This window comes from Saccopteryx leptura, chromosome X (assembly GCF_036850995.1).
Source record: "Saccopteryx leptura isolate mSacLep1 chromosome X, mSacLep1_pri_phased_curated, whole genome shotgun sequence".
Taxonomy (NCBI): domain Eukaryota; kingdom Metazoa; phylum Chordata; class Mammalia; order Chiroptera; family Emballonuridae; genus Saccopteryx; species Saccopteryx leptura.
The window spans coordinates 65252-90798 of NC_089516.1; the positions used below are offsets into that span (position 1 = coordinate 65252).

At 55.1% G+C, this 25547-nt stretch overlaps 1 protein-coding gene across 1 annotated transcript; it reads right to left on the reverse strand.

Moving 5' to 3' along the window:
- Positions 1-145: 145 nt before the first annotated feature.
- On the reverse strand, positions 146-24048 carry LOC136385710 (acetylserotonin O-methyltransferase-like). The gene is made up of 8 exons (XM_066356872.1): positions 23977-24048; positions 20998-21172; positions 17224-17353; positions 15544-15612; positions 13769-13887; positions 10727-10867; positions 9513-9635; positions 146-357 (listed from the first exon to the last, which is right to left on the reverse strand). The coding sequence occupies exons 1-8, from the start codon at positions 24046-24048 to the stop codon at positions 146-148; spliced, it is 1041 nt and encodes a 346-aa protein (XP_066212969.1).
- Positions 24049-25547: the final 1499 nt, after the last annotated feature.

Consider the following 25547-nt stretch of genomic DNA (forward strand, 5'->3'; position numbering starts at 1 on the left):
ATGTCCCCAAAGACACCCACGTCCTCTCCCCCGTGTGGCAGACAGAACACATTGGAACCATTAGAACAGAACACAGCAGAGTCCAGTGAAGAAGACAGGAATGAAATAAAATAAATAGATCATAGGGGCCGACCCGCAGGGGGCGTCACTTTCTGGCCAGGACAGCACCGTAAATGCCCCGGGTCCTCTGGCACCGGACGTCCCGGAAGCCGGCTGTGGCCAGGAGCGCCTGGTACTGGGCGGGGGTCCGCTCCTGGCCCTCCGTCTGCACCAGCATGTTGAGCGAGAAGAGTTGCGTGGTCAGGGGGCCCCGCCCGTCGGCGTCCAGCAGGCTCTCGATGACCAGGACGCCACCGCCTGCGGCAGGGAGAGGCGGGCGTGAGGGACGGAGGGACGGCCGAGGCCGAGGACCCACAGTGTCCTCTGTGATGTCCCCTCCCCACGCCCCGCTGCCCGCCCGGGGGACGCAAACCTGATACCCCTCGCTCCTTTCAGGTCCGGTCAGCCGTGCCCTTGGGCGCTGACCGCCTCCAGGTAAGTGGCCAGAGGTGCGTGCCTGCCCACAGCCAACCAACCCCGTCTGGCAGGAGGAGCGTGGGGGACGCTGACCTCTCAACATAGGGGATGACCAGCGGCCCCAAGCGCCCAGGGCGGGGGCTGCCCCTGCTGCCTCCCCCCCACGAGAAGTCCAGTCGTCCACACGCACCTGGCGGCGGCTAGGACCAGCATCCCCGCGCCCCTCGGGGAGTGGGCCGTCAAGCTCCACAGGACGCTCACCTCCGCGTGGCCAGCAGCAAGGGAAACATTCCGTTTCTCCCTCAGACATCCCACGAGCGGAGAATTTCCGAGGGCACCCCCACGGGCGCGGGGCGTGTGGGCATGGGGCAACTTCACGTCCCCTGTACCGTTCACCGGCCACCGCGGTGGACACTTAAGACACAGAGAAGGCCTGCCTGAAGCCAAGGACGCCGCTGACCAGGTCACGAGGAGCAGAGACCGACAGTCGTCCCGTGAGCGGCCCCCACCACCGTGGAAAGCTCTCGGCGACCCTCACACAGGCGACGTCAGGGTGCCCTCCGTTGGAAAACCGGGCGTCCCAGACACAAAACACCGTGGTCCCAACAAGCCCCCTTGGCCCCCTGATTGGAAGGAACCAGAACCACCAGGACCCACCGTGCATTGTTTGAAGACACACACACACAAAAAAGAAATCTGTGAATTCACGACGTGCATTTCCTAGCTCTCTCTGGCGAAGGGAGTCTAGAAATGGGGGGGGGGGTTCCCAGTGATCAGCATCTCGCCACAGCTCGGTCTCCGAAAATGACCCTGCACCCCAGAACCACAATTTCCAGGGTGGGGGTGGTGGAGAGGAGACATTCTTGAGCAGGGAGCCTGTGACAGGTGACATCACGAGGCACCCGGGAAGGGCAGGGAGACTAAGCCCACGAAGATCATAGGTCCCCAGAAGAATATGAATTTCGGATAAGGGAAATATTCGCTGGAGTCGGCAGGCCCTCTGAAATGTTCACAGTAAACCAGTTGGGAGGCGTGTTATGTTCCCTGTGCCGGGGTTTTTTCATGTAAATCGTGGAGATATTTATGGGTGGTTTTCCACGGAGTCACACCAGCTGGTGGTGGGAGCCGTTATTCGTGCGACGGGGAGGGGGTGATTGTTATAACAAGTGTGCCCATGTCCTCATGAACCGTAGTGAGCATTGCTGAGAGGGCATGGGAGGCAGTGTTCCCAGCAGACAGAGGCTGTGTCCACGCCCTCATGGACCATCGAGAAGGACAGACATCACAGGACAGCTGAGAAAGTGTCCCCACCCCACACGGAGGCTGTGCCCACGTCCTCTGGACCACCAGGATGGACACACCTCACAGGACAGCTGAGAAAGTGTCCTCACCCCACATGGAGGCTGTGCCCACGTCCTCTGGACCACCAGGATGGACACACCTCACAGGACAGCTGAGAAAGTGTCCCCACCCTACACAGAGGCTGTGCCCACGTCCTCTGGACCACCAGGATGGACACACCTCACAGGACAGCTGAGAAAGTGTCCTCACCCCACACGGAGGCTGTGCCCATGTCCTGTGGACCACCAGGATGGACACACCTCACAGGACAGCTGAGAAAGTGTCCTCACCCCACACGGAGGCTGTGCCCACATCCTCTGGACCACCAGGATGGACACACCTCACAGGACAGCTGAGAAAGTGTCCCCACCCCACATGGAGGCTGTGCTCACGTCTTCTGGACCACCAGGATGGACACACCTCACAGGACAGCTGAGAAAGTGTCCCCACCCCACATGGAGGCTGTGCCCACGTGCTCTGGACCACCAGGATGGACACACCTCACAGGACAGCTGAGAAAGTGTCCTCACCCCACACGGAGGCTGTGCCCACGTCCTCTGGACCACCAGGATGGACACACCTCACAGGACAGCTGAGAAAGTGTCCCCACCCCACATGGAGGCTGTGCTCACGTCTTCTGGACCACCAGGATGGACACACCTCACAGGACAGCTGAGAAAGTGTCCTCACCCCACATGGAGGCTGTGCCCACGTCCTCTGGACCACCAGGATGGACACACCTCACAGGACAGCTGAGAAAGTGTCCTCACCCCACACGGAGGCTGTGCCCACGTCCTCTGGACCACCAGGATGGACACACCTCACAGGACAGCTGAGAAAGTGTCCTCACCCCACACGGAGGCTGTGCCCACGTCCTCTGGACCACCAGGATGGATACACCTCACAGGACAGCTGAGAAAGTGTCCTCACCCCACACGGAGGCTGTGCCCACGTCCTCTGGACCACCAGGATGGACACACCCCACAGGACAGCTGAGAAAGTGTCCCCACCCCAGACAGAGGCTGTGCCCACATCCTCTGGACCACCAGGATGGACGGACCTCACAGGACAGCTGAGAAAGTGTCCTCACCCCACACGGAGGCTGTGCCCACGTCCTCTGGACCATCGAGATGGACACACCTCACAGGACAGCTGAGAAAGTGTCCTCACCCCACACGGAGGCTGTGCCCACGTCCTCTGGACCACCAGGATGGACACACCTCACAGGACAGCTGAGAAAGTGTCCTCACCCCACACGGAGGCTGTGCCCACGTCCTCTGGACCATCGAGATGGACGGACCTCACAGGACAGCTGAGAAAGTGTCCCCACCCCACACGGAGGCTGTGCCCACGTCCTCTGGACCATTGAGATGGACACACCTCACAGGGCAGCTGAGAAAGTGTCCTCACCCCACACGGAGGCTGTGCCCACGTCCTCTGGACCACCAGGATGGACACACCTCACAGGACAGCTGAGAAAGTGTCCTCACCCCACACGGAGGCTGTGCCCACGTCCTCTGGACCACCAGGATGGACGGACCTCACAGGACAGCTGAGAAAGTGTCCTCACCCCACACGGAGGCTGTGCCCACGTCCTCTGGACCATCGAGAAGGACGGACCTCACAGGACAGCTGAGAAAGTGTCCCCACCCTACACAGAGGCTGTGCCCACGTCCTCTGGACCACCAGGATGGACACACCTCACAGGACAGCTGAGAAAGTGTCCCCACCCCACACGGAGGCTGTGCCCACGTCCTCTGGACCACCAGGATGGACAGAGCTCACAGGACAGCTGAGAAAGTGTCCTCACCCCACACGGAGGCTGTGCCCACGTCCTCTGGACCACCAGGATGGACAGAGCTCACAGGACAGCTGAGAAAGTGTCCCCACCGCACACGGAGGCTGTGCCCACGTCCTCTGGACCACCAGGATGGACACACCTCACAGGACAGCTGAGAAAGTGTCCTCACCCCACACGGAGGCTGTGCCCACGTCCTCTGGACCACCAGGATGGACGGACCTCACAGGACAGCTGAGAAAGTGTCCTCACCCCACACGGAGGCTGTGCCCACATCCTCTGGACCACCGGGATGGACACACCTCACAGGACAGCTGAGAAAGTGTCCTCACCCCACACGGAGGCTGTGCCCATGTCCTCTGGACCACCAGGATGGACGGACCTCACAGGACAGCTCAGAAAGTGTCCTCACCCCACATGGAGGCTGTGCCCACGTCCTCTGGACCACCAGGATGGACACACCTCACAGGACAGCTGAGAAAGTGTCCCCACCCCACATGGAGGCTGTGCCCACGTCCTCTGGACCACCAGGATGGACAGAGCTCACAGGACAGCTGAGAAAGTTTCCTCACCCCACACGGAGGCTGTGCCCACGTCCTCTGGACCACCAGGATGGACACACCTCACAGGACAGCTGAAAGGGTGTCCTCACCCCACACGGAGGCTGTGTCCACGTCCTCTGGACCACCAGGATGGACACACCTCACAGGACAGCTGAGAAAGTGTCCTCACCCCACATGGAGGCTGTGTCCACATCCTGTGGACCACCAGGATGGACGGACCTCACAGGACAGCTGAGAAAGTGTCCTCACCCCACACGGAGGCTGTGTCCACGTCCTCTGGACCACCAGGATGGACACACCTCACAGGACAGCTGAGAGGGTGTCCCCCACCCCACATGGAGGTTGTGCCCACGTCCTCTGGACCACCAGGATGGATGGACCTCACAGGACAGCTGAGAAAGTGTCCTCACCCCACACGGAGGCTGTGCCCATGTTCCCTGACCACCAGGATGGACACACCTCACAGGACAGCTGAGAAAGTGTCCTCACCCCACACGGAGGCTGTGCCCATGTTCCCTGACCACCAGGATGGACACACCTCACAGGACAGCTGAGAAAGTGTCCCCACCCTACACAGAGGCTGTGCCCACGTCCTCTGGACCACCAGGATGGACACACCTCACAGGACAGCTGAGAAAGTGTCCTCACCCCACATGGAGGCTGTGCCCACGTCCTCTGGACCACCAGGATGGACAGAGCTCACAGGACAGCTGAGAGGGTGTCCCCACCCCACACGGAGGCTGTGCCACATCCTCTGGACCACCAGGATGGACACACCTCACAGGACAGCTGAGAAAGTGTCCTCACCCCACACGGAGGCTGTGTCCACATCCTGTGGTCCACCAGGATGGACACACCTCACAGGACAGCTGAGAAAGTGTCTTCACCCCACACGGAGGCTGTGCCCACGTCCTCTGGACCACCGGGATGGACACACCTCACAGGACAGCTGAGAAAGTGTCCTCACCCCACACGGAGGCTGTGCCCACGTCCTCTGGACCACCAGGATGGACACACCTCACAGGACAGCTGAGAAAGTGTCCTCACCCCACACGGAGGCTGTGCCCACGTCCTGTGGACCATCGAGATGGACACACCTCACAGGACAGCTGAGAAAGTGTCCTCACCCCACACGGAGGCTGTGCCCACGTCCTCTGGACCACCAGGATGGACACACCTCACAGGACAGCTGAGAAAGTGTCCTCACCCCACACGGAGGCTGTGCCCACGTCCTCTGGACCACCAGGATGGACACACCTCACAGGACAGCTGAGAAAGTGTCCCCATCCCACATGGAGGCTGTGCCCACGTCCTGTGGACCACCAGGATGGACACACCTCACAGGACAGCTGAGAAAGTGTCCTCACCCCACACGGAGGCTGTGCCCACGTCCTCTGGACCACCAGGATGGACACACCTCACAGGACAGCTGAGAAAGTGTCCCCATCCCACATGGAGGCTGTGCCCACGTCCTGTGGACCACCAGGATGGACACACCTCACAGGACAGCTGAGAAAGTGTCCTCACCCCACACGGAGGCTGTGCCCACGTCCTCTGGACCACCAGGATGGACACACCTCACAGGACAGCTGAGAAAGTGTCCTCACCCCACACGGAGGCTATGCCCACGTCCTCTGGACCACCAGGATGGACGGACCTCACAGGACAGCTGAGAAAGTGTCCTCACCCCACACGGAGGCTGTGCCCACGTCCTCTGGACCATCGAGAAGGACGGACCTCACAGGACAGCTGAGAAAGTGTCCCCACCCTACACAGAGGCTGTGCCCACGTCCTCTGGACCACCAGGATGGACACACCTCACAGGACAGCTGAGAAAGTGTCCCCACCCCACACGGAGGCTGTGCCCACGTCCTCTGGACCACCAGGATGGACAGAGCTCACAGGACAGCTGAGAAAGTGTCCTCACCCCACACGGAGGCTGTGCCCACGTCCTCTGGACCACCAGGATGGACAGAGCTCACAGGACAGCTGAGAAAGTGTCCCCACCGCACACGGAGGCTGTGCCCACGTCCTCTGGACCACCAGGATGGACACACCTCACAGGACAGCTGAGAAAGTGTCCTCACCCCACACGGAGGCTGTGCCCACGTCCTCTGGACCACCAGGATGGACGGACCTCACAGGACAGCTGAGAAAGTGTCCTCACCCCACACGGAGGCTGTGCCCACATCCTCTGGACCACCGGGATGGACACACCTCACAGGACAGCTGAGAAAGTGTCCTCACCCCACACGGAGGCTGTGCCCATGTCCTCTGGACCACCAGGATGGACGGACCTCACAGGACAGCTCAGAAAGTGTCCTCACCCCACATGGAGGCTGTGCCCACGTCCTCTGGACCACCAGGATGGACACACCTCACAGGACAGCTGAGAAAGTGTCCCCACCCCACATGGAGGCTGTGCCCACGTCCTCTGGACCACCAGGATGGACAGAGCTCACAGGACAGCTGAGAAAGTTTCCTCACCCCACACGGAGGCTGTGCCCACGTCCTCTGGACCACCAGGATGGACACACCTCACAGGACAGCTGAAAGGGTGTCCTCACCCCACACGGAGGCTGTGTCCACGTCCTCTGGACCACCAGGATGGACACACCTCACAGGACAGCTGAGAAAGTGTCCTCACCCCACATGGAGGCTGTGTCCACATCCTGTGGACCACCAGGATGGACGGACCTCACAGGACAGCTGAGAAAGTGTCCTCACCCCACACGGAGGCTGTGTCCACGTCCTCTGGACCACCAGGATGGACACACCTCACAGGACAGCTGAGAGGGTGTCCCCACCCCACATGGAGGTTGTGCCCACGTCCTCTGGACCACCAGGATGGATGGACCTCACAGGACAGCTGAGAAAGTGTCCTCACCCCACACGGAGGCTGTGCCCATGTTCCCTGACCACCAGGATGGACACACCTCACAGGACAGCTGAGAAAGTGTCCTCACCCCACACGGAGGCTGTGCCCATGTTCCCTGACCACCAGGATGGACACACCTCACAGGACAGCTGAGAAAGTGTCCCCACCCTACACAGAGGCTGTGCCCACGTCCTCTGGACCACCAGGATGGACACACCTCACAGGACAGCTGAGAAAGTGTCCTCACCCCACATGGAGGCTGTGCCCACGTCCTCTGGACCACCAGGATGGACAGAGCTCACAGGACAGCTGAGAGGGTGTCCCCACCCCACACGGAGGCTGTGCCACATCCTCTGGACCACCAGGATGGACACACCTCACAGGACAGCTGAGAAAGTGTCCTCACCCCACACGGAGGCTGTGTCCACATCCTGTGGTCCACCAGGATGGACACACCTCACAGGACAGCTGAGAAAGTGTCTTCACCCCACACGGAGGCTGTGCCCACGTCCTCTGGACCACCGGGATGGACACACCTCACAGGACAGCTGAGAAAGTGTCCTCACCCCACACGGAGGCTGTGCCCACGTCCTCTGGACCACCAGGATGGACACACCTCACAGGACAGCTGAGAAAGTGTCCTCACCCCACACGGAGGCTGTGCCCACGTCCTGTGGACCATCGAGATGGACACACCTCACAGGACAGCTGAGAAAGTGTCCTCACCCCACACGGAGGCTGTGCCCACGTCCTCTGGACCACCAGGATGGACACACCTCACAGGACAGCTGAGAAAGTGTCCTCACCCCACACGGAGGCTGTGCCCACGTCCTCTGGACCACCAGGATGGACACACCTCACAGGACAGCTGAGAAAGTGTCCCCATCCCACATGGAGGCTGTGCCCACGTCCTGTGGACCACCAGGATGGACACACCTCACAGGACAGCTGAGAAAGTGTCCTCACCCCACACGGAGGCTGTGCCCACGTCCTCTGGACCACCAGGATGGACACACCTCACAGGACAGCTGAGAAAGTGTCCCCATCCCACATGGAGGCTGTGCCCACGTCCTGTGGACCACCAGGATGGACACACCTCACAGGACAGCTGAGAAAGTGTCCTCACCCCACACGGAGGCTGTGCCCACGTCCTCTGGACCATCGAGAAGGACGGACCTCACAGGACAGCTGAGAAAGTGTCCTCACCCCACATGGAGGCTGTGCCCACGTCCTCTGGACCACTAGGATGGACACACCTCACAGGACAGCTGAGAAAGTGTCCTCACCCCACACGGAAGCTGTGTCCACGTCCTCTGGACCACCAGGATGGACAGAGCTCACAGGACAGCTGAGAAAGTGTCCTCACCCCACACGGAGGCTGTGCCCACGTCCTCTGGACCACCAGGATGGACACACCTCACAGGACAGCTGAGAAAGTGTCCCCACCCCACACGGAGGCTGTGCCCATGTTCCCTGACCACCAGGATGGACACACCTCACAGGACAGCTGAGAAAGTGTCCCCACCCCACACGGAGGCTGTGCCCACGTCCTCTGGACCACCAGGATGGACACACCTCACAGGACAGCTGAGAAAGTGTCCTCACCCCACACGGAGGCTGTGCCCATGTTCCCTGACCACCAGGATGGACACACCTCACAGGACAGCTGAGAAAGTGTCCCCACCCCACACGGAGGCTGTGCCCACGTCCTCTGGACCACCAGGATGGACACACCTCACAGGACAGCTGAGAGGGTGTCCCCACCCCACACGGAGGCTGTGCCCACATCCTCTGGACCACCAGGATGGACAGAGCTCACAGGACAGCTGAGAAAGTGTCCCCACCCTACACAGACGCTGTGCCCACGTCCTCTGGACCACCAGGATGGACACACCTCACAGGACAGCTGAGAAAGTGTCCTCACCCCACACGGAGGCTGTGCCCACGTCCTCTGGACCACCAGGATGGACACACCTCACAGGACAGCTGAGAAAGTGTCCCCACCCCACACGGAGGCTGTGCCCACATCCTCTGGACCACCAGGATGGACAGAGCTCACAGGACAGCTGAGAAAGTGTCCCCACCGCACACGGAGGCTGTGCCCACGTCCTCTGGACCACCAGGATGGACACACCTCACAGGACAGCTGAGAAAGTGTCCCCACCCCACACGGAGGCTGTGCCCACGTCCTCTGGACCACCAGGATGGACAGACCTCACAGGACAGCTGAGAAAGTGTCCCCACCGCACACGGAGGCTGTGCCCACGTCCTCTGGACCACCAGGATGGACACACCTCACAGGACAGCTGAGAGGGTGTCCCCACCCCACACGGAGGCTGTGTCCACGTCCTCTGGACCACCAGGATGGACAGAGCTCCCAGGACAGCTGAGAGGGTGTCCCCACCCCACCACCTACCTTCCCTGCAGCTCTGGTAAATCCTCCTCAGCAGCCGTGAGCACGACTCATCCGTCCAGTCGTGCAGGACGCGGGCGAGGATGTACAGGTCCGCCTCCGGAAGGGGGTCCTTAAAGAAATCCCCTGTAACACAGGGCGGGCCCCCCTGGGGTCAGCCCCTTGATCGACCGGGGCCAGCACCCCAGCGTGGAAGGGTCACCTGTGTTGACCGAGCCTTCCCGAGATCTCCCCGGCTAGTGACCACCCCCACACACACCCGGCCCTAGCCCCAAACAGCGCTCGACTCTTGCGACGTTTTTCCTGCAAAGCCATCGGTTTTGGAAGACGTCTCGGAGAGAGAGCCCGGTGCCCACAGGGCGAAGTCAGAGAGCCTGTGTGGCCCACACGCTGCCAACTCACGAGAACTTGGGGAGGGGGATGCGTAGAAGGACCGTCTGGACACCACCCTGGCGAGCCGAACGCCACGTGTCCAAGGCGACAGGGAGTCCCATCCCAGGTCTCGGTGGACGGTCCTCCGAATCAATAACTGTCCCCTGGTCGTGCCTTCAGCCCCCCCGTGCCTTGACTCCCATTCGGGAGTGTTTTGAATTCTCGGGCGTGTAGAATGTGCCTGGTGCTGTGGTGACAGATGACCAGAGCGTGGGGGGTTCAAACCACAGACGTTTGTCCTCTCTCCGTCCTGGCGAGCGGATGTCTGAGGTCCAGGGGTCCCAGGGCCACGTTCCCTCCCTCCGGGGGCTCCAGGGAGGGTCCCTCCTGTCTCTCCCAGCTCCTGGGGCTCCAGGCGTCCCCGTGCTGGTGGCCGCCTCCCTCCCGTCTCTGCCTCCGTCCCCACGTGGCTTCTCCTCTGTGTCTGTGTCTCTTCTAAGGTCCCTGTCACTGGGAGCATGCAGTGCCCCCTTGACCCAGGGTGACTCCTCTCGGACCCTTCATCCCGTCTGCACAGACCCTGTTTCCAAATAAGCTCCCACTGACAAATTCTCGGTGCCCGTGGACTTTGAGGGGACGCTATTCCACCCAGACAACAGTCAAGAAAGAATTTGTCGCCATTAAAACGATACACGTTTAACGCCGTTTTCCCACCGGCGGTGACTGACCGTTCTGTCCTGAGGGCGGCAGGTGTGGGGGGCGGGGGAAGAGCCGTGTGTGGACATCCCACCCCTTGCAAGGCACCTGTGTTCCCCCCCCCTTCCCCATGGATGCAGAAAACCCACCTTCACGGAAGCTGATGCGTCCCCCGTCCGGGAACGGGAAGTGCTTCTTGGCCGTGCCCACCACTTGCGGGACGTCGAAAATGGTGACCTGACACCCGGGGTACAGAGAGACGCACTCCTTGGCCAGAGCCCCCGAACAGCCTGGAGGGAGACACACAGAGGGGGTGACGGGCGGAGGGGAACCATGAGCAGCGTCACCATGAGCCCCTGAGGCTCCGGGCTGGGTGGCAGGGGAGGGGGAAACTTGGTCATCACGGTACCATCATCTGCAAGCCCCTGAACCTAGGTGGTCTTCCCGGCTGCACCGACCTGGGGTCCCACGTCCAGCACAGGCTCTGAGGTAGCTGTGTCCTCCTCCTGTGGCCGGGGGCAGCCGTCCACCCAGAGCAGGTGACGGCCACACGAACAAGGAAGCAGGAAGCCGCAGATGGACACCCCGTCCAGATGACACCCCCTCCCCCATGCACCTCCTGGGTCCTGGAGCTCCCACCCACCCGTGTTCTATTTTTACCCCTCCCTTCTCCTACCCCAGGGAGGTCAATTCTGCATTCTGCCCTTGTTTACAGAAATAGGACCACCACGAAGAAGAATCCACCCTTCGTTACGAGAGAGCCGTCTGGGATCCAGACACGCGTTTCTCGGGGAAACGATGGCTCAGAGACACCAAGCAAGCGGGCTGAGGTCACACAGTCAAGCCGGAGGCGGGAGCCTGTGCTGAATCCAGGGTCAGCTCTCACAACTGTGGTGCAGCAGGAGGGAACAACTTCGGCCAAGGACAGTCTCATCCAGGGAGCCCTGTCCTCCTGCAGGCACCGAGCCTTTGCCTTTGCTGAGGGATAGAGGGACCCCCCCCAGTTCAGGAGGGTTGTCGCCTTGGGCCGGTGTGAACCAGCAGGGGCAGTGACCCCTAAAATCCTTATCTCACCAAGGGCTCCTGATTTCTGCACCTTGACTACAGAAAGGTGGCCTGGTTGTGTGCACCGACCGAGGGGATTACTTAACACAGACAAGGCGCCTGACCGGGCGGTGGCGCAGGGGATAGAGCATCGACCTGGAAACACTGAGGTCGCCGGTTTGAAACCCTGGGCTTTCCCGGTCAAGGCACATATGGGAGTTGATGCTTCCTGCTCCTACCCCCTTCTCTCTCTCTCTCTCTCTCTCTCTCTCTCCTCTCTAAAATGAATAAATAAAAAATATTTAAAAACAAAGACAGACAAGGGACAGTCCTCAGTGTGGCCATCCCTACCTCAACTGAGCCTCACATCCTTACCCTTTAAGAGAAGAAGGAATCGTCACCTGCTCTCGAACTTGATCAAGGACACGCCCTGCTCAGCATCAAACCCTCAGCAGATGTTCAACTTCGGACGAGACACTCCTCCTGAGCCCGGGGTGACATCTGCCCCCCAGAACCCAGAAAACACCACAGGCCCAGACAGCCTATGCCTCCGCCAGCCTGTGACACCACGTGTCACCTCAGCGTCTCTGGGAATGGCTTTCTGGCAGATGGGGGAGGGGACAGGACATCTCCTTAGATGAAACCAGAGGTCAGGAACCTATGGCTCGCGAGCCAGATGTGGCTCTTTGGATGGCTGCCTCTGGCTTGCAGACAAATCTTTCATAAAAAAATAGTGTTAAAAATATAAAACAGCCCTGGCCGGTTGGCTCAGCGGTAGAGTGTCAGCCTGGCGTGCGGGGAACCCGGGTTCGATTCCCAGCCAGGGCACATAGGAGAAGCGCCCATTTGCTTCTCCACCCCCCCTCCTTCCTCTCTGTCTCTCTCTTCCCCTCCCGCAGCCGAGGCTGCATTGGAGCAAAGATGGCCCGGGTGCTGGGGATGGCTCCTTGGCCTCTGCCCCAGGCGCTAGAGTGGCTCTGGTCGCGGCAGAGCAATGACCCGGAGGGGCAGAGCGTCGCCCCTGGTGGGCGTGCCAGGTGGATCCCGGTCGGGCGCATGCGGGAGTCTGTTTGACTGTCTCTCCCCGTTTCCAGCTTCAGAAAAATACAAAAATAAATAAATAAATAAATATATAAAACATTCTCATGGATTACAATCCATTCATTTCCTACCGCTCACGTTCATGGTTGCGGGTGGCTGGAGCCAATCACAGCTGTCCTCCGGGACAACACCACATTTTTATTGAATAATGTGTCACATCCACGGGTCATTGTATGGCTCTCACGGAATGACATTTTAAAATCTGTGGCGTTCATGGCTCTCTCAGCCAAAAAGGTTCCCAACCCCTGGACTAAAACATCCACTTTGGGGCTGGGCGATGCCTGGGGTGACCCCTGGACTGGCCACATCGGCATTTCTGGAAGCCGGTCAGAAGCTCAGATTCCCAGCCCCGCCCAGGTGTGCAGGGTCAGAGCCTCAAGAGGGTGGTGGTGTGCCCATATCTGAGTTGTGACGGGTCCCACAGGGGGTCCCGACTGTCCTCACATTGACAACCATGAACCTTCAGATGTTGTTAATTGCCTGTGGGTGGTGAGGAGCTGAAGTCAAGATAGCCCTCAGGATGCGGAAGGAAGATCTCGCACATCCTGTCCCGACTGGGATTTCCGTTCTCACTCCTTCGCTTGTTTACAAGGAATTATTCAAACATGGTTAGGACGCTCCTCATACAGAATTTTTTTTTCCTTCTTTTTTGTATTTTTCTGAAGCTGGAAACGGGGAGAGACAGTCAGACAGACTCCCACATGCGCCCGACCGGGATCCACCCAGCACGCCCTCCAGGGGCGACGCTCTGCCCCTCCGGGGTGTCGCTCTGCCGTGACCAGAGTCACTCCAGCGCCTGGGGCAGAGGCCAAGGAGCCATCCCCAGCGCCCGGGCCATCTTTGCTCCAATGGAGCCTTGGCTGCGGGAGGGGCAGAGAGAGACAGAGAGGAAGGGGAGGGGGAGGGGTGGAGAAGCAAATGGGCGCTTCTCCTATGTGCCCTGGCCGGGAATCGAACCCGGGTCCCCCGCACGCCAGGCTGATGCTCTACTGCTGAGCCAACCAGCCAGGGCCCTCATAGAGAATTTTAAGCAAGGAGATGCTCACCACCAAGGTCGCAGACGAGAGGGAACGGGGAGAGGTCGAAGGCAGTCATCACGCTTCTCCCTTGGACGCTCCAGACATCCTGCAGACCCCGCATAAACTGCAGCCTCTCCTCCTCGGACCTGGGGTGCGAAACCACCCCGCCAGCTAGTCAAAATCTCGCCACACCCACGGTGGTCACTGTGAGCAAGGACAGGAGGCGGCGTCCTGCTGAGCAAAGGGCTGCCCCCCCCACACACACACACACGCCGGGCTTGCGTTGTTGGTGAAATACAATCTCCGTGGTCCTCCAAGTATCTCTCTCATTCCACGTGGCGAGAGCCCCGGGTCGGGCGGCAACCTAGACCCAGCTCCCGGGGTGGGGTGGGAACCAATTCTCTTTCTCTGGAAGCCACGATGGAGCCCCGTCTCCATCGGAAGGGAAGTTCAGATGCTTCCTGATCAGGGACATCAATGTGTGTCCTCCACGCCACACGCCAGAGGGCAGGACTGTGAGGTCCACTTTGTAAGTCTCCACATGCTGGGGCAGGGGCTCCCAACAGCGGGGATTTGGGGAGATGGGCAAGAGACAGTAAGGGAGAGGGATCTATCTTTCTATCTATCTATTATATCACCTATCTATCCATCATCTATCATCTATCTATCTATCATCTATCTATCCATTATACCACCTATCTGTCTATCATCTATCTATCATCTATCTATCTATCTATCTATCTATCTATCATCTATCTATTATCTATCTATCTATCTTTTACCTATCTATTATATCACCTATCTATCCATCATCTATCTATCTATCTATCTATCTATCATCTATCATCTATCTATCTATTATCTATCTATCTATCTTTTATCTATCTATTATATCACCTATCTATCCATCATCTATCATCTATCTATCTATCATCTATCTGTCTATTATACCACCTATCTGTCTATCATCTATCTATCATCTATCATCTATCTATCTATCTATCTATCATCTATCTATCATCATCTATTTATCTATTATATCACCTATCTATCCATCATCTATCATCTATCTAACTATCATCTATCTATCTATCTATCAATCTGTCTATTATCCATGTATCTACTAACCTACCTATGACAGTGACTATCAAGAAGACAATTGTGTTCCCAGGAGACATTCATCAATGTCTGGAGACATTTCTGTTTGTTACACCTAGAGTGAGGGGTGGTCCTAGCACCTAGTGGGGGTAGACTAGGAAGGCTTCTCAGCACTCTACAGGTCACAGGACACCCCATGTCAGAGAGTCACCAGCCGCCGATGTTGGTAGGATTGAGGGTGAGAAACCCTGACCTAGCATGAGAGACTTTATCATCTCTCTCTCTCTCTCTCTCTCTCTCTCTCTCTCTCTCAATCTGGTCTATCTATGTATCTATGTATCCATCCATCCATCCATCCATCCTTCCATTCATCCATTCATCCATCCCTTTATTATATCTATCCATCCATCACTTGTCCATCTATCTACATATCCATGAACCTATCTCCCTATCACCCATCTGTGGAGCTATCTACACCTATCTATCTATCCATAGATATCATCTATTGATATCTATTAATATTTACCTATTTATAATCTATCAGTATATATCTACCAATGTATACCTACCATCTCCAGATCTATATTTCTCTCTAGAAAGAGAGGAGAAGGGGAAGGGAGGGGAGGGACAGGGACCAGGTCTCGAGAATAAGAAATGAAAAAGTCAATAAGAATAATGGTAAGAGAGTCGATGTGTGGCATTACCTGTAGATGGCCGTGAAGAGTTCTTCTGAGGGGACCCCAAATGTGTTCAGATACTGGTTCTTTCCTTCCCTGAAATCAGGGAGCAAGGTTGTCACGAGAGGACTCACACGTTGCTGGAACATTTCCACTAACACATACAGGGGGACACCCTTCCTCCCCTCCAATCATAGATGGGACGAGCAGGAAGCGTAAGAAAGTGACCAGACAGACCCACGCATTCCTTTCTCGGGCGAAAGGCGTGCATGTTCGGATCTGCGGGGTCCCCAGCTAGCACCTTTGTCTGACGGGAGGAAAGAAGGAATGAGATTTAATAGCAGTAAAAAGAGAGTCTGGAAATGAGGTACCATGTGGGGACACCACGCTCTAGAGCAGTGGTCCCCAACCTTTTTTGGGCCACAGACCGGTTTAATGTCAGAAAATATTTTCACGGACCGGCCTTTAGGGTGGGACGGATAAATGGATCATGTGACCGAGACAAGCGTCAAGAGTGAGTCTTAGACGGATGTAACAGAGGGAATCTGGTCATTTTTTAAAAACAAAACATCATTCAGACTTAAATATAAATAAAACAGAAATAATGTAAGTTATTTATTCTTTCTCTGTGGACTGGTACCAAATGGCCCACGAACCACTACCGGTCCGTGGCCTGGGGGTTGGGGACCACTGCCATAGAGTGACTCATTGCCTGGCATCTGAGGACAGAATGTTCCTCACAGGTGGGAAGATTGCTGGTCTACTTGTATCTGGATGGATGGATGGATGGATGGATGGATGATGGATGGATGGGTGGATGGATGGATGGATGGTGAATGGATGGATGGATGGTCTACCTGCATCTGGATGGATGGATGGATGGATGGATGGATGGATGATGGATGGATGGATGGATGGATGGATGGATGGATGATGGATGGATGGATGGATGATGGATGGATGGATGGATGGATGATGGATGGATGGATGGATGGATGGATGATGGATGGATGGATGGATGATGGATGGATGGATGGATGATGGATGGATGGATGGTGAATGGATGGATGGATGGTCTACATGCATCTGGATGGATGGATGGATGGATGGATGATGGATGGATGGACGAATGGATTGTGAATGGATGGATGGATGGATGGATGGATGGATGGATGGATGGTCTACCTGCATCTGGACGGATGGATGGATGGATGATGGATGGATGGACGAATGGATTGTGAATGGATGGATGGATGGATGGATGGATGGATGGATGGTCTACCTGCATCTGGATGGATGGATGGTCTACCTGGAGCTGGCTGGTGGTCTACCCCCAGTTTCTCCTCCTTCCCCGTAGCTGGGGAAAGAATTTCTGGGGCATCTAATCCCACCCTAAAGAGCTCCCTGGTGTCCAGGACAGCCACCATCAGCCCCGTCCTGTCAGAGATACAGTTCAACAGCCCAAGCTCTCCCTTCCACAGCTCTGAACAAGCCACTTTCCTGCAGACTCTCAAAGCACGAAGACTTCTTATCACAACGGATCTATCTCAAGTGACTTCCACAGGTCAACACCGGGTGACTTAATATCTTCTCTGGATTTCTAAACCCACAGGGGTCTCATTTTATCCTCCAAAAACCCAGGCATGTTGACTCCTCAACGCCCTGACCCCGGCCCAGAGGCCGCCCTGGGATACAATCTACACCCACCTCACGGCCTGGGCCAGGTGTGCCCAGCACAGGTAGGTCGTCCTCCCCAGGTACAGAAGCATGTTCTGCTGGGACCGGGGGCTGGACCTGACCAGGTAGGTACTGGAGAGCTCCGTGTTTTTGTATAAAGCTGAAAACAGACAAAAAAAGGCCAACAAAATAGTTAAATTTCAAGATGTTGCTGCATGCCATCACCAATGTTGACAACATCATGATATTTGTGTGTGTGTGTGTGTGTGTGTGTGTGTGTGACAGAGACACGGACAGAGAGAGGGACAGATAGGGACAGACAGAGAGGAAGGAGAGACATGAGAAGCATCAATTCTTCATTGTGACACCTTAGTTGTTCATTGATTGCTTTCTCATATGTGCCTTGATGGGGGGGGGGGGGAGGCTACAGCAGACTGAGTGACCCCTTGCTCGAGCCAGCGACCTTGGGTTCAAGCTGGTGAGCTTTGTTCAAACCAGATGAGCCCGTGCTCAAGCTGGCGACCTCGGGGTCTTGAACCTGGTTCCTCCGTCTCCCAGTCCGACGCTCTATCCACTGCACTACCGTCTGGTCAGGCAACAACATCATGACTTAAATGTGAACTTCCGCTGTGAGCGTGGAGAACCCAAAAGCTTGGAGCTTATCCTGAAGGAGCAGGTGACCAGAGGGAAGGTCCCCACAGCTGGAATCTTATCCTGAAGGAGCAGGTGACCAGTGGGAAGGTCCCCACAGCTGGAATCTTATCCTGAAGAAGCAGGTGACCAGTGGGAAGGTCCCCACAGCTGGAATCTTATCCTGAAGAAGCAGGTGACCAGTGGGAAGGTCCCCACAGTTGGAATCTTATCCTGAAGAAGCAGGTGTCCAGTGGAAAGGTCCCCACAGCTGGGAATTTATCCTGAAGGAGCAGGTGACCAGTGGGAAGGTCCCCACAGCTGGAATCTTATCCTGAAGGAGCAGGTGACCAGTGGGAAGGTCCCCACAGCTGGAATCTTATCCTGAAGAAGCAGGTGTCCAGTGGGAAGGTCCCCACAGCTGGAATCTTATCCTGAAGAAGCAGGTGACCAGTGGGAAGGTCCCCACAGCTGGAATCTTATCCTGAAGAAGCAGGTGACCAGTGGGCATGTCCCCACAGTTGGAATCTTATCCTGAAGAAGCAGGTGTCCAGTGGAAAGGTCCCCACAGCTGGACTCTTATCCTGAAGAAGCAGGTGACCAGTGGGAAGGTCTCCACAGCTGGAATCTTATCCTGAGGAAGCAGGTGACCAGTGGGAAGATCCCCACAGCTGGAATCTTATCCTGAAGAAGCAGGTGTCCAGTGGAAAGGTCCCCACAGCTGGGAATTTGTCCTGAAGAAGCAGGTGACCAGTGGGAAGGTCCGCATAGCTGGAATCTTATCCTGAAGAAGCAGGTGACCAGTGGGAAGGTCCTCACAGTTGGAATCTTATCCTGAAGAAGCAGGTGACCAGTGGGAAGGTCTCCACAGCTGGAATCTTATCCTGAGGAAGCAGGTGACCAGTGGGAAGGTCCCCACAGCTGGAATCTTATCCTGAAGAAGCAGGTGTCCAGTGGAAAGGTCCCCACAGCTGGAAATTTGTCCTGAAGAAGCAGGTGACCAGTGGGAAGGTCCCCACAGCTGGAATCTTATCCTGAAGAAGCAGGTGTCCAGTGGGCATGTCCCCACAGCTGGACTCTTATCCTGAAGGAGCAGGTGACCAGTGGGAAGGTCCCCACAGCTGGAATCTTATCCTGAAGAAGCAGGTGACCAGTGGGCACGTCCCCACAGCTGAGAACTCATCCGTTAGTTTGCATGGGCTCCCGGCATGGTCCTGTTCCTCACGTGGCATCTTTGCAAACCTCTTAGAACAGGAGCACGACTAGCCCGACCCATGAAGAACAAACTGTTATCTTTCCATCGTGTCTGAACAATTTTCTGTACCTGCTGAATGCAGCTACGTGGAGGAGGGTGTGAGTCTCCTCCACGGACCCCCGAATCGGGGGCCAGAGAACAAGCCGGTGTCCCTGCCTCCCACAGAGCATTCCGGAGCCTCCTGGTACCTGGACCAGTAGGGATGGTCTGCCAAGATTGCTCATGGCATGGCTACTGTGGTTTCAGTGAGCTTGCTCCCTGGGACGGGCTTGATTGCTAAGCCCGCCTCTCTGAGAACGGTCACCTCCTAGATCAGTGGTCCCCAAACCCCGGGCTGCGGACCAGTACCGGTCTGTGGGCCACTTGGTACCGGTCCGCAGAGAAAGAATCAATAACTTACATTATTTCCGTTTTATTTATATTTCAGTCTGAACCATGTCTTATTTTTAAAAAATGACCAGATTCCCTCTGTTCCATCCGTCTAAGACTCACTCTTGATGCTTGTCTCGGTCACGTGATCCATTTATCCGTCCCACCCTAAAGGCCGGTCCGTGAAAATATTTTCTGACATTAAACTGGTCCGTGGCCCAAAAATGGTTGGGGACCACTGCCCTAGATGACGTCTTCCTGATGAACGTTACCCGTGAATGGCACCCATGCCAGCGTTTGTCCCCGGGACCCCAACGGGCACGTGACTGCTTGTTCCTGCCTAAAAGGGCGTCCCCAACCCTGACACCGCGGTCACCACACCCTCGTCCCTCCCCCGGACCAACCCAAGCACTGGTATGCAGACGCTGCCATGTCACGGGCGGACAGAAATCTTTCAAATGCCCTGAATGCTCAACCTAGGCTGGACAGTTTTGAAGTTGACAGAGAAAGAGCCTTTTTAAAGCACCAGTGTCCCCGTATCCCCTAAGAGGAGAAAATGGTTTTAAAAAGTCGCAACGCCATCTAAAGAGAATATAAGGGCCAAAGGAACGGACACCCTTGAATTGGATACATTTAGCGTGACGGAAGAGGGCTGTGTTGGGATGCTTTCTTTCCCTCATGTCTGTCTCTTGTTCTTCAGAGGCCAGTGCTCACACCCCGGCATGCGGACACCTCTAGACCAGACACCGGCCAACCGCAGAACTGGATACTGCTACATCCGGTCCCCCAGACACCTCTAGACCAGACACCAGCCAATCACAGAACTGGGTGCTGCTACATCCGGCCCCCAGACACCTCTAGACCAGACACCAGCCAATCGCAGAGCTGGATGCTGCTACATCCGGCCCCCAGACACCTCTAGACCAGACACCAGCCAACCGCAGAACTGGGTGCTGCTACATCCGGCCCCCGGACTCCTCTAGACCAGACACCAGCCAACCGCAGAACTGGATACTGCTACATCCGGCCCCCAGACAGCTCTAGACCAGACACCAGCCAATCACAGAACTGGGTGCTGCTACATCCGGTCCCCCAGACACCTCTAGACCAGACACCAGCCAATCACAGAACTGGATACTGCTACATCCGGTCCCCCGGACACCTCTAGACCAGACACCAGCCAATCACAGAACTGGATACTGCTACATCCTGCCCCCGGACACCTCTAGACCAGACACCAGCCAACCGCAGAACTGGGTGCTGCTACATCCTGCCCCCAGACACCTCTAGACCAGACACCAGCCAACCGCAGAACTGGATACTGCTACATCCGGCCCCCGGCTTGTTGTTGTCAATAAAGTTTTATTGGAAGCTACCCACGCCCCCTCGTTGACACGATGTCTCTGATGTTCCGAAGGACCACAGAGCTCACGGTCCTGAACATACTCAGCCCCTGCCTCTTTATAGGAAAAAAAAATTTTTAAAAAGGGTGCCCACCGTGTGTGTGTGTGTGTGTGTGTCGAAAAAGCCCCCTTCCCGAGGACACTGACCTCTCCCTCCTCCGGTCTCCACGTGGAGGAGTTTTAGGGACGCACAGGTGTCCAGCAGCAGCTCTATCCCCCGGGGGCTGGAGCCCAGACGTGCGGCCACGGCGTCGGAGCCCAGGGGCTCCCGGGCCTCGGCGAGAACATCGAACACGCCCAGCTCGCAGGCGGCAAAGAGAACCTTGGGAGAAAAGGAGGGACTCGAAGAGAAATGGCGGCAGGGATGGAAAGAGACTCTTCCTGCCGCACAGAAGGGGGCGTGTAGACGGTGTCCGGTTGCGTTGTGCGCTGGAAACTGTGTCACACGCCAATTCGGATATAAATAAATAATATACATCGGTAAATGAAAGAAAGGAATCAGCCAATGAACGCATAAACAAGTGGAACAAATTGACGTTCTTCTCTCTCTTTTCTTCTCTCTCTAAAACAAACAAAGACGAAATATCATATAAATACAAAGGCTACGATAAGGGACAGAGAAGGACACGACGTAACAGTCAAGGAAGGTGTGTAACCCTCGTAAACATATATGCGCCCAACATGGGAAGCACCTGACTATGGGAAGCACGCCTTGATGGACATACCGGGACATGTGAACAGTAAAACAGCGATGATAGGGACATTTTAACACACGCTTCATCGACATCATGGAAGAAGGAAAGAAAGAAAGAAAGAAAGAGAGAGAGAGAGAAAGAAAGAAAAAAGAGAGAGAAAGAAAGAAGATAGAAAGAAAGAGAAAGAAAGAAAGAAAGAGAGAGAGAGAGAAAGAAAGAAAAAAGAGAGAGAAAGAAGGAAAGAAAGAAAGAAAGAGAGAGAGAGAAAGAAAGAAGATAGAAAGAAAGAGAAAGAAAGAAAGAGAAAGAAAGAAAGAAAGAAAGAAAGAAAGAGAAAGAAAGAAAGAAAGAAAGAAAGAAAGAAAGAAAGAAAGAAAGAAAGAAAGAAAGAAAAGGATATATGGCAGCATTGTTCACAATAGCGAAGATCTGGAAACAGCCCAAGTGTCCGTCAGAGGACGAGTGGATTAAAAAGCTTTGGTACATATATACTATGGAATACTACTCAGCCATAAGAAATGATGACATCGGATCATTTACAACAACATGGATGGACCTTGATAACATTATACGGAGTGAAATAAGTAAATCAGAGAAAACTAAGAACTATATGAATCCATACATAGATGGGACATAAAAATGAGACTCAGAGACATGGACAAGAATGTGATTGTAATGGGGGGATGGGGTGAGGAAGGAGAGAGAGGGGGTGGGGGAGGGGAGGGGCACAAAAAAAAAACCAGATAGAAGGTGACGGAAGACAATTGGACTTTGGGTGATGGGAATGCAGCATAATCAAATGTCAAAATAATCTGGAGATGTTTTCTCTAAACCTACGTACCCTGATTTATTAATGTCACTGCATTAAAAGTAATAAAGAAAAAGAGAGAGACAGAGAGAGAGAGAAAGAAAGAGACGTGACGTGACATAAGCCAGTCACAGATGGACAAACCCTGTCTATGTCCACCATGGGTCCTGAACACGGTCACCACTTCCTTCTAACGCCCGCATTGAATAGACCTGACACCGCTGTATCTTTAAAAGGGGAGATCTAACTTGCCTCTATTTTTTTATTTTTTTTTAGGTCAAATTCCCATCACCTAAGATTCATCAAGACCCATGGAAACACAGCAATTCAGTGGCATTTAGCAGACTGATAATATGGCGCAGCCGTGACCTGGATCTTATGTCAGGGCGTGTTCATCATCCCGAGAGGGGACCCGCCCCCGTGAGACGTCCCTGCTAACCCCCTATACCCCCACACCGAACTCCTCACGCCCTCCTGTTGATTGGAAATCCCCCCACCCCGATCGCATACACAGCCGATGACACGTCTTGTGTGGGTTCTATGGACCGCGTACTTACTGTATCCTTGGGGAAAAAAAATGAGCTAGAAAAAAAGACAACGTTATTAAGAAAGCCATAAAGAAGAGTGAACTCCTCTATAGCGTTTACTGGGGGAAAAAAATTTAAAAAAAAAAAGAAATCTGCGTAGACGTGGATTTTTTGACATCGGATCATTTACAACAACATGGATGGACCTTGATAACATTATATGGAGTAAAATAAGTAAATCAGAAAAAAAACTAAGAACTATATGATTCCATACATAGATGGGACATAAAAAATGAGACTCAAGAGACATGGAGAAGAATGTGATGGTGACAGGGAGTGGGGTGGAGGGGTGGTCCATATATACTATGGAAAATCTCTGCGGTTCAAACCACATTGTCCGAAGAGCTCGTTGTTTGACGTGAGGAGACAGAGCTGTGAGCGTTACACTACCACAAACGGTGTCCGATATGGTGGTACCTGCATTCCCACAGCCACCGCAGGCTTTGTAAGCTGTTTTTATGGTGAGCATTTAAAAACATCGTACTGAGGGTGGGGGTCCCGGTGACCAAGGAGAAGGGACTGAGAAGCCCAGGTGGGCAGTCACAGCGCAGTCACAGGACGTCACGTCCAGCACAGGGAATAGAGTCAGTCGTATGGTCATCACTCTGTGTGGTGTCAGGTGGATACTGGACTTACCGGGGGTGAGGGGGTGGGGGACACTTTGTAAGTTATATAAATGTCTACTATTGTGTACATCTGAACTAATACAGTATTTATTGGATGCCCGCTGTAACTGGAAAAAAAAATATTTAAATTAAAATAAATGAATAAAGAAACAAAGTATTAAGAAAGGAAGTAATGGAAAATATCGTTCTGAGATGAGGTCTCCGGGGTGCTGAGACATCCCCAGAGGGGTCCCCAGCTTCCAGCGGCCAGACCTCTGCCCAGACGCCCGCCTGCCTGCAGCTCCCGCACGCTGCCGTCCCCCCCACCCCGAAGGAGAGACCCCCACCCGTGAAGGAAGCAGTCACACCCACGCTCCATCCACACCCCCCCCTCTTCCACGGGATCTGAGCGCGCCCATCCTGGTTCCTACCTGGGAGACCATGAACCCCTGTGTGTACTCGTCCAGGAGTCTCGGGGTGACCTCTTCCCCCACAGAACTCATCTCCTCTCGGGCCACCGGGATTCCAGGGTCCCCGGTTTGTTAGCAAACGGGGAACGGTCAGCCGGGCGGAGCGGTGGCGGGAAGCTTCTGCTCTCTGCCCAGACGCGGAGCCGCTGACTCAAGACAGACGGACCTGGGGGGGGGGGGTCTTATTAAAGGGGCTGAGACGGCTTGTGGGTTCCTGCTGATTCTCTGATCCCACCTGCTGGCCCTGAGCTGCACACGGCCCCCGAGGACCATTTCTTAGGGAACTTGTGATTGTTTACAATGTAGGTGATCTTGAGATTAAATTTTTAAGTGTTGGCCCTGGCTGGTTGGCTCAGTGGTAGAGCGTTGGCCTGGCGTGCAGGAGTCCCGGGTTCGATTCCTGGCCAGGGCACACAGGAGAAGCACCCATCTGCTTCTCCACCCCTGCCCCTCTCCTTCCTCTCTGTCTCTCTCTTCCCCTCCTGCAGCCGAGGCTCCATTGCAGCAAAGATGGCCCGGGCGCTGGGGATGGCTCTGTGGCCTCTGCCTCAGGTGCTAGAATGGCTCTGGTTGCCACAGAGCAATGCCCCAGATGAGCAAAGCATTGCTCCCTGGTGGGCATGCCGGGTGGATCCCGGTCGGGCGCATGTGGGAGTCTGTCTGACTGCCTCCCTGTTTCCAACTTCAGAAAAACACAAAAAATCAAAAAATAAAGATTTTTTTTAAGTTTCTTTTTATTTCTCTCTCTCTCTCTCTCTCTCTCTCACACACACACACATACACACACACACACACACACACACACACACACACACACACACACACGGGACTACATCCCACGAAAAAGGCTGCATGCAGCCAGTCAAGGAAGCGTCCACGGAACAAAACAAGAACCAACTAAATGACAGAAGATGCGTCCCCGTCACTTGTCCCAACAAGGGGGGCCTCCTCTCCGAAATAGAGAATGAGATTCGTACAGCAAAGCAGTAAATTCAGCTAAAACTGCCCGTTGGTCTCCAAAGAGAAAACAGAGGCCGCCCACAGACCAGACGGCAATTCAAAAGCTACTTTGCCAAAAAAATTCAACATCCGTTTATGCTGAAACCTCTTTACTGTTCTGAGGAACTGAGGTAGCATCCTTCAACATAATAAAAGTGGATGTCTGCCTGACCTGTGGTGGCGCAGTGGATAAAGCGTCGACCTGGAAATGCTGAGGTCGCTGGTTTGAAACCCTGGGCTTGCCTGGTCAAGGCACATATGGGAGTTGATGCTTTCTGCTCCTCCCCCCTTCTCTCTCTCTCTCTCTCCCCTCTCTATAATGAATAAATAAAATCTTTATAAAAATAAATAAATTAAAAAAAATAACAAAAGGCGATGTCCTTTTAATTTAATTACTTATTTACCTCTCGAGTTATTTTTTTCTGTTCATTTATTTTGAAATGGACTTCTTAGAAAAATTTTCATCTTGTATCTCATTATTTCCTTATTTTCCATTTGTGCTTTATTTTCATTCATTTCATGATCTTTAAATA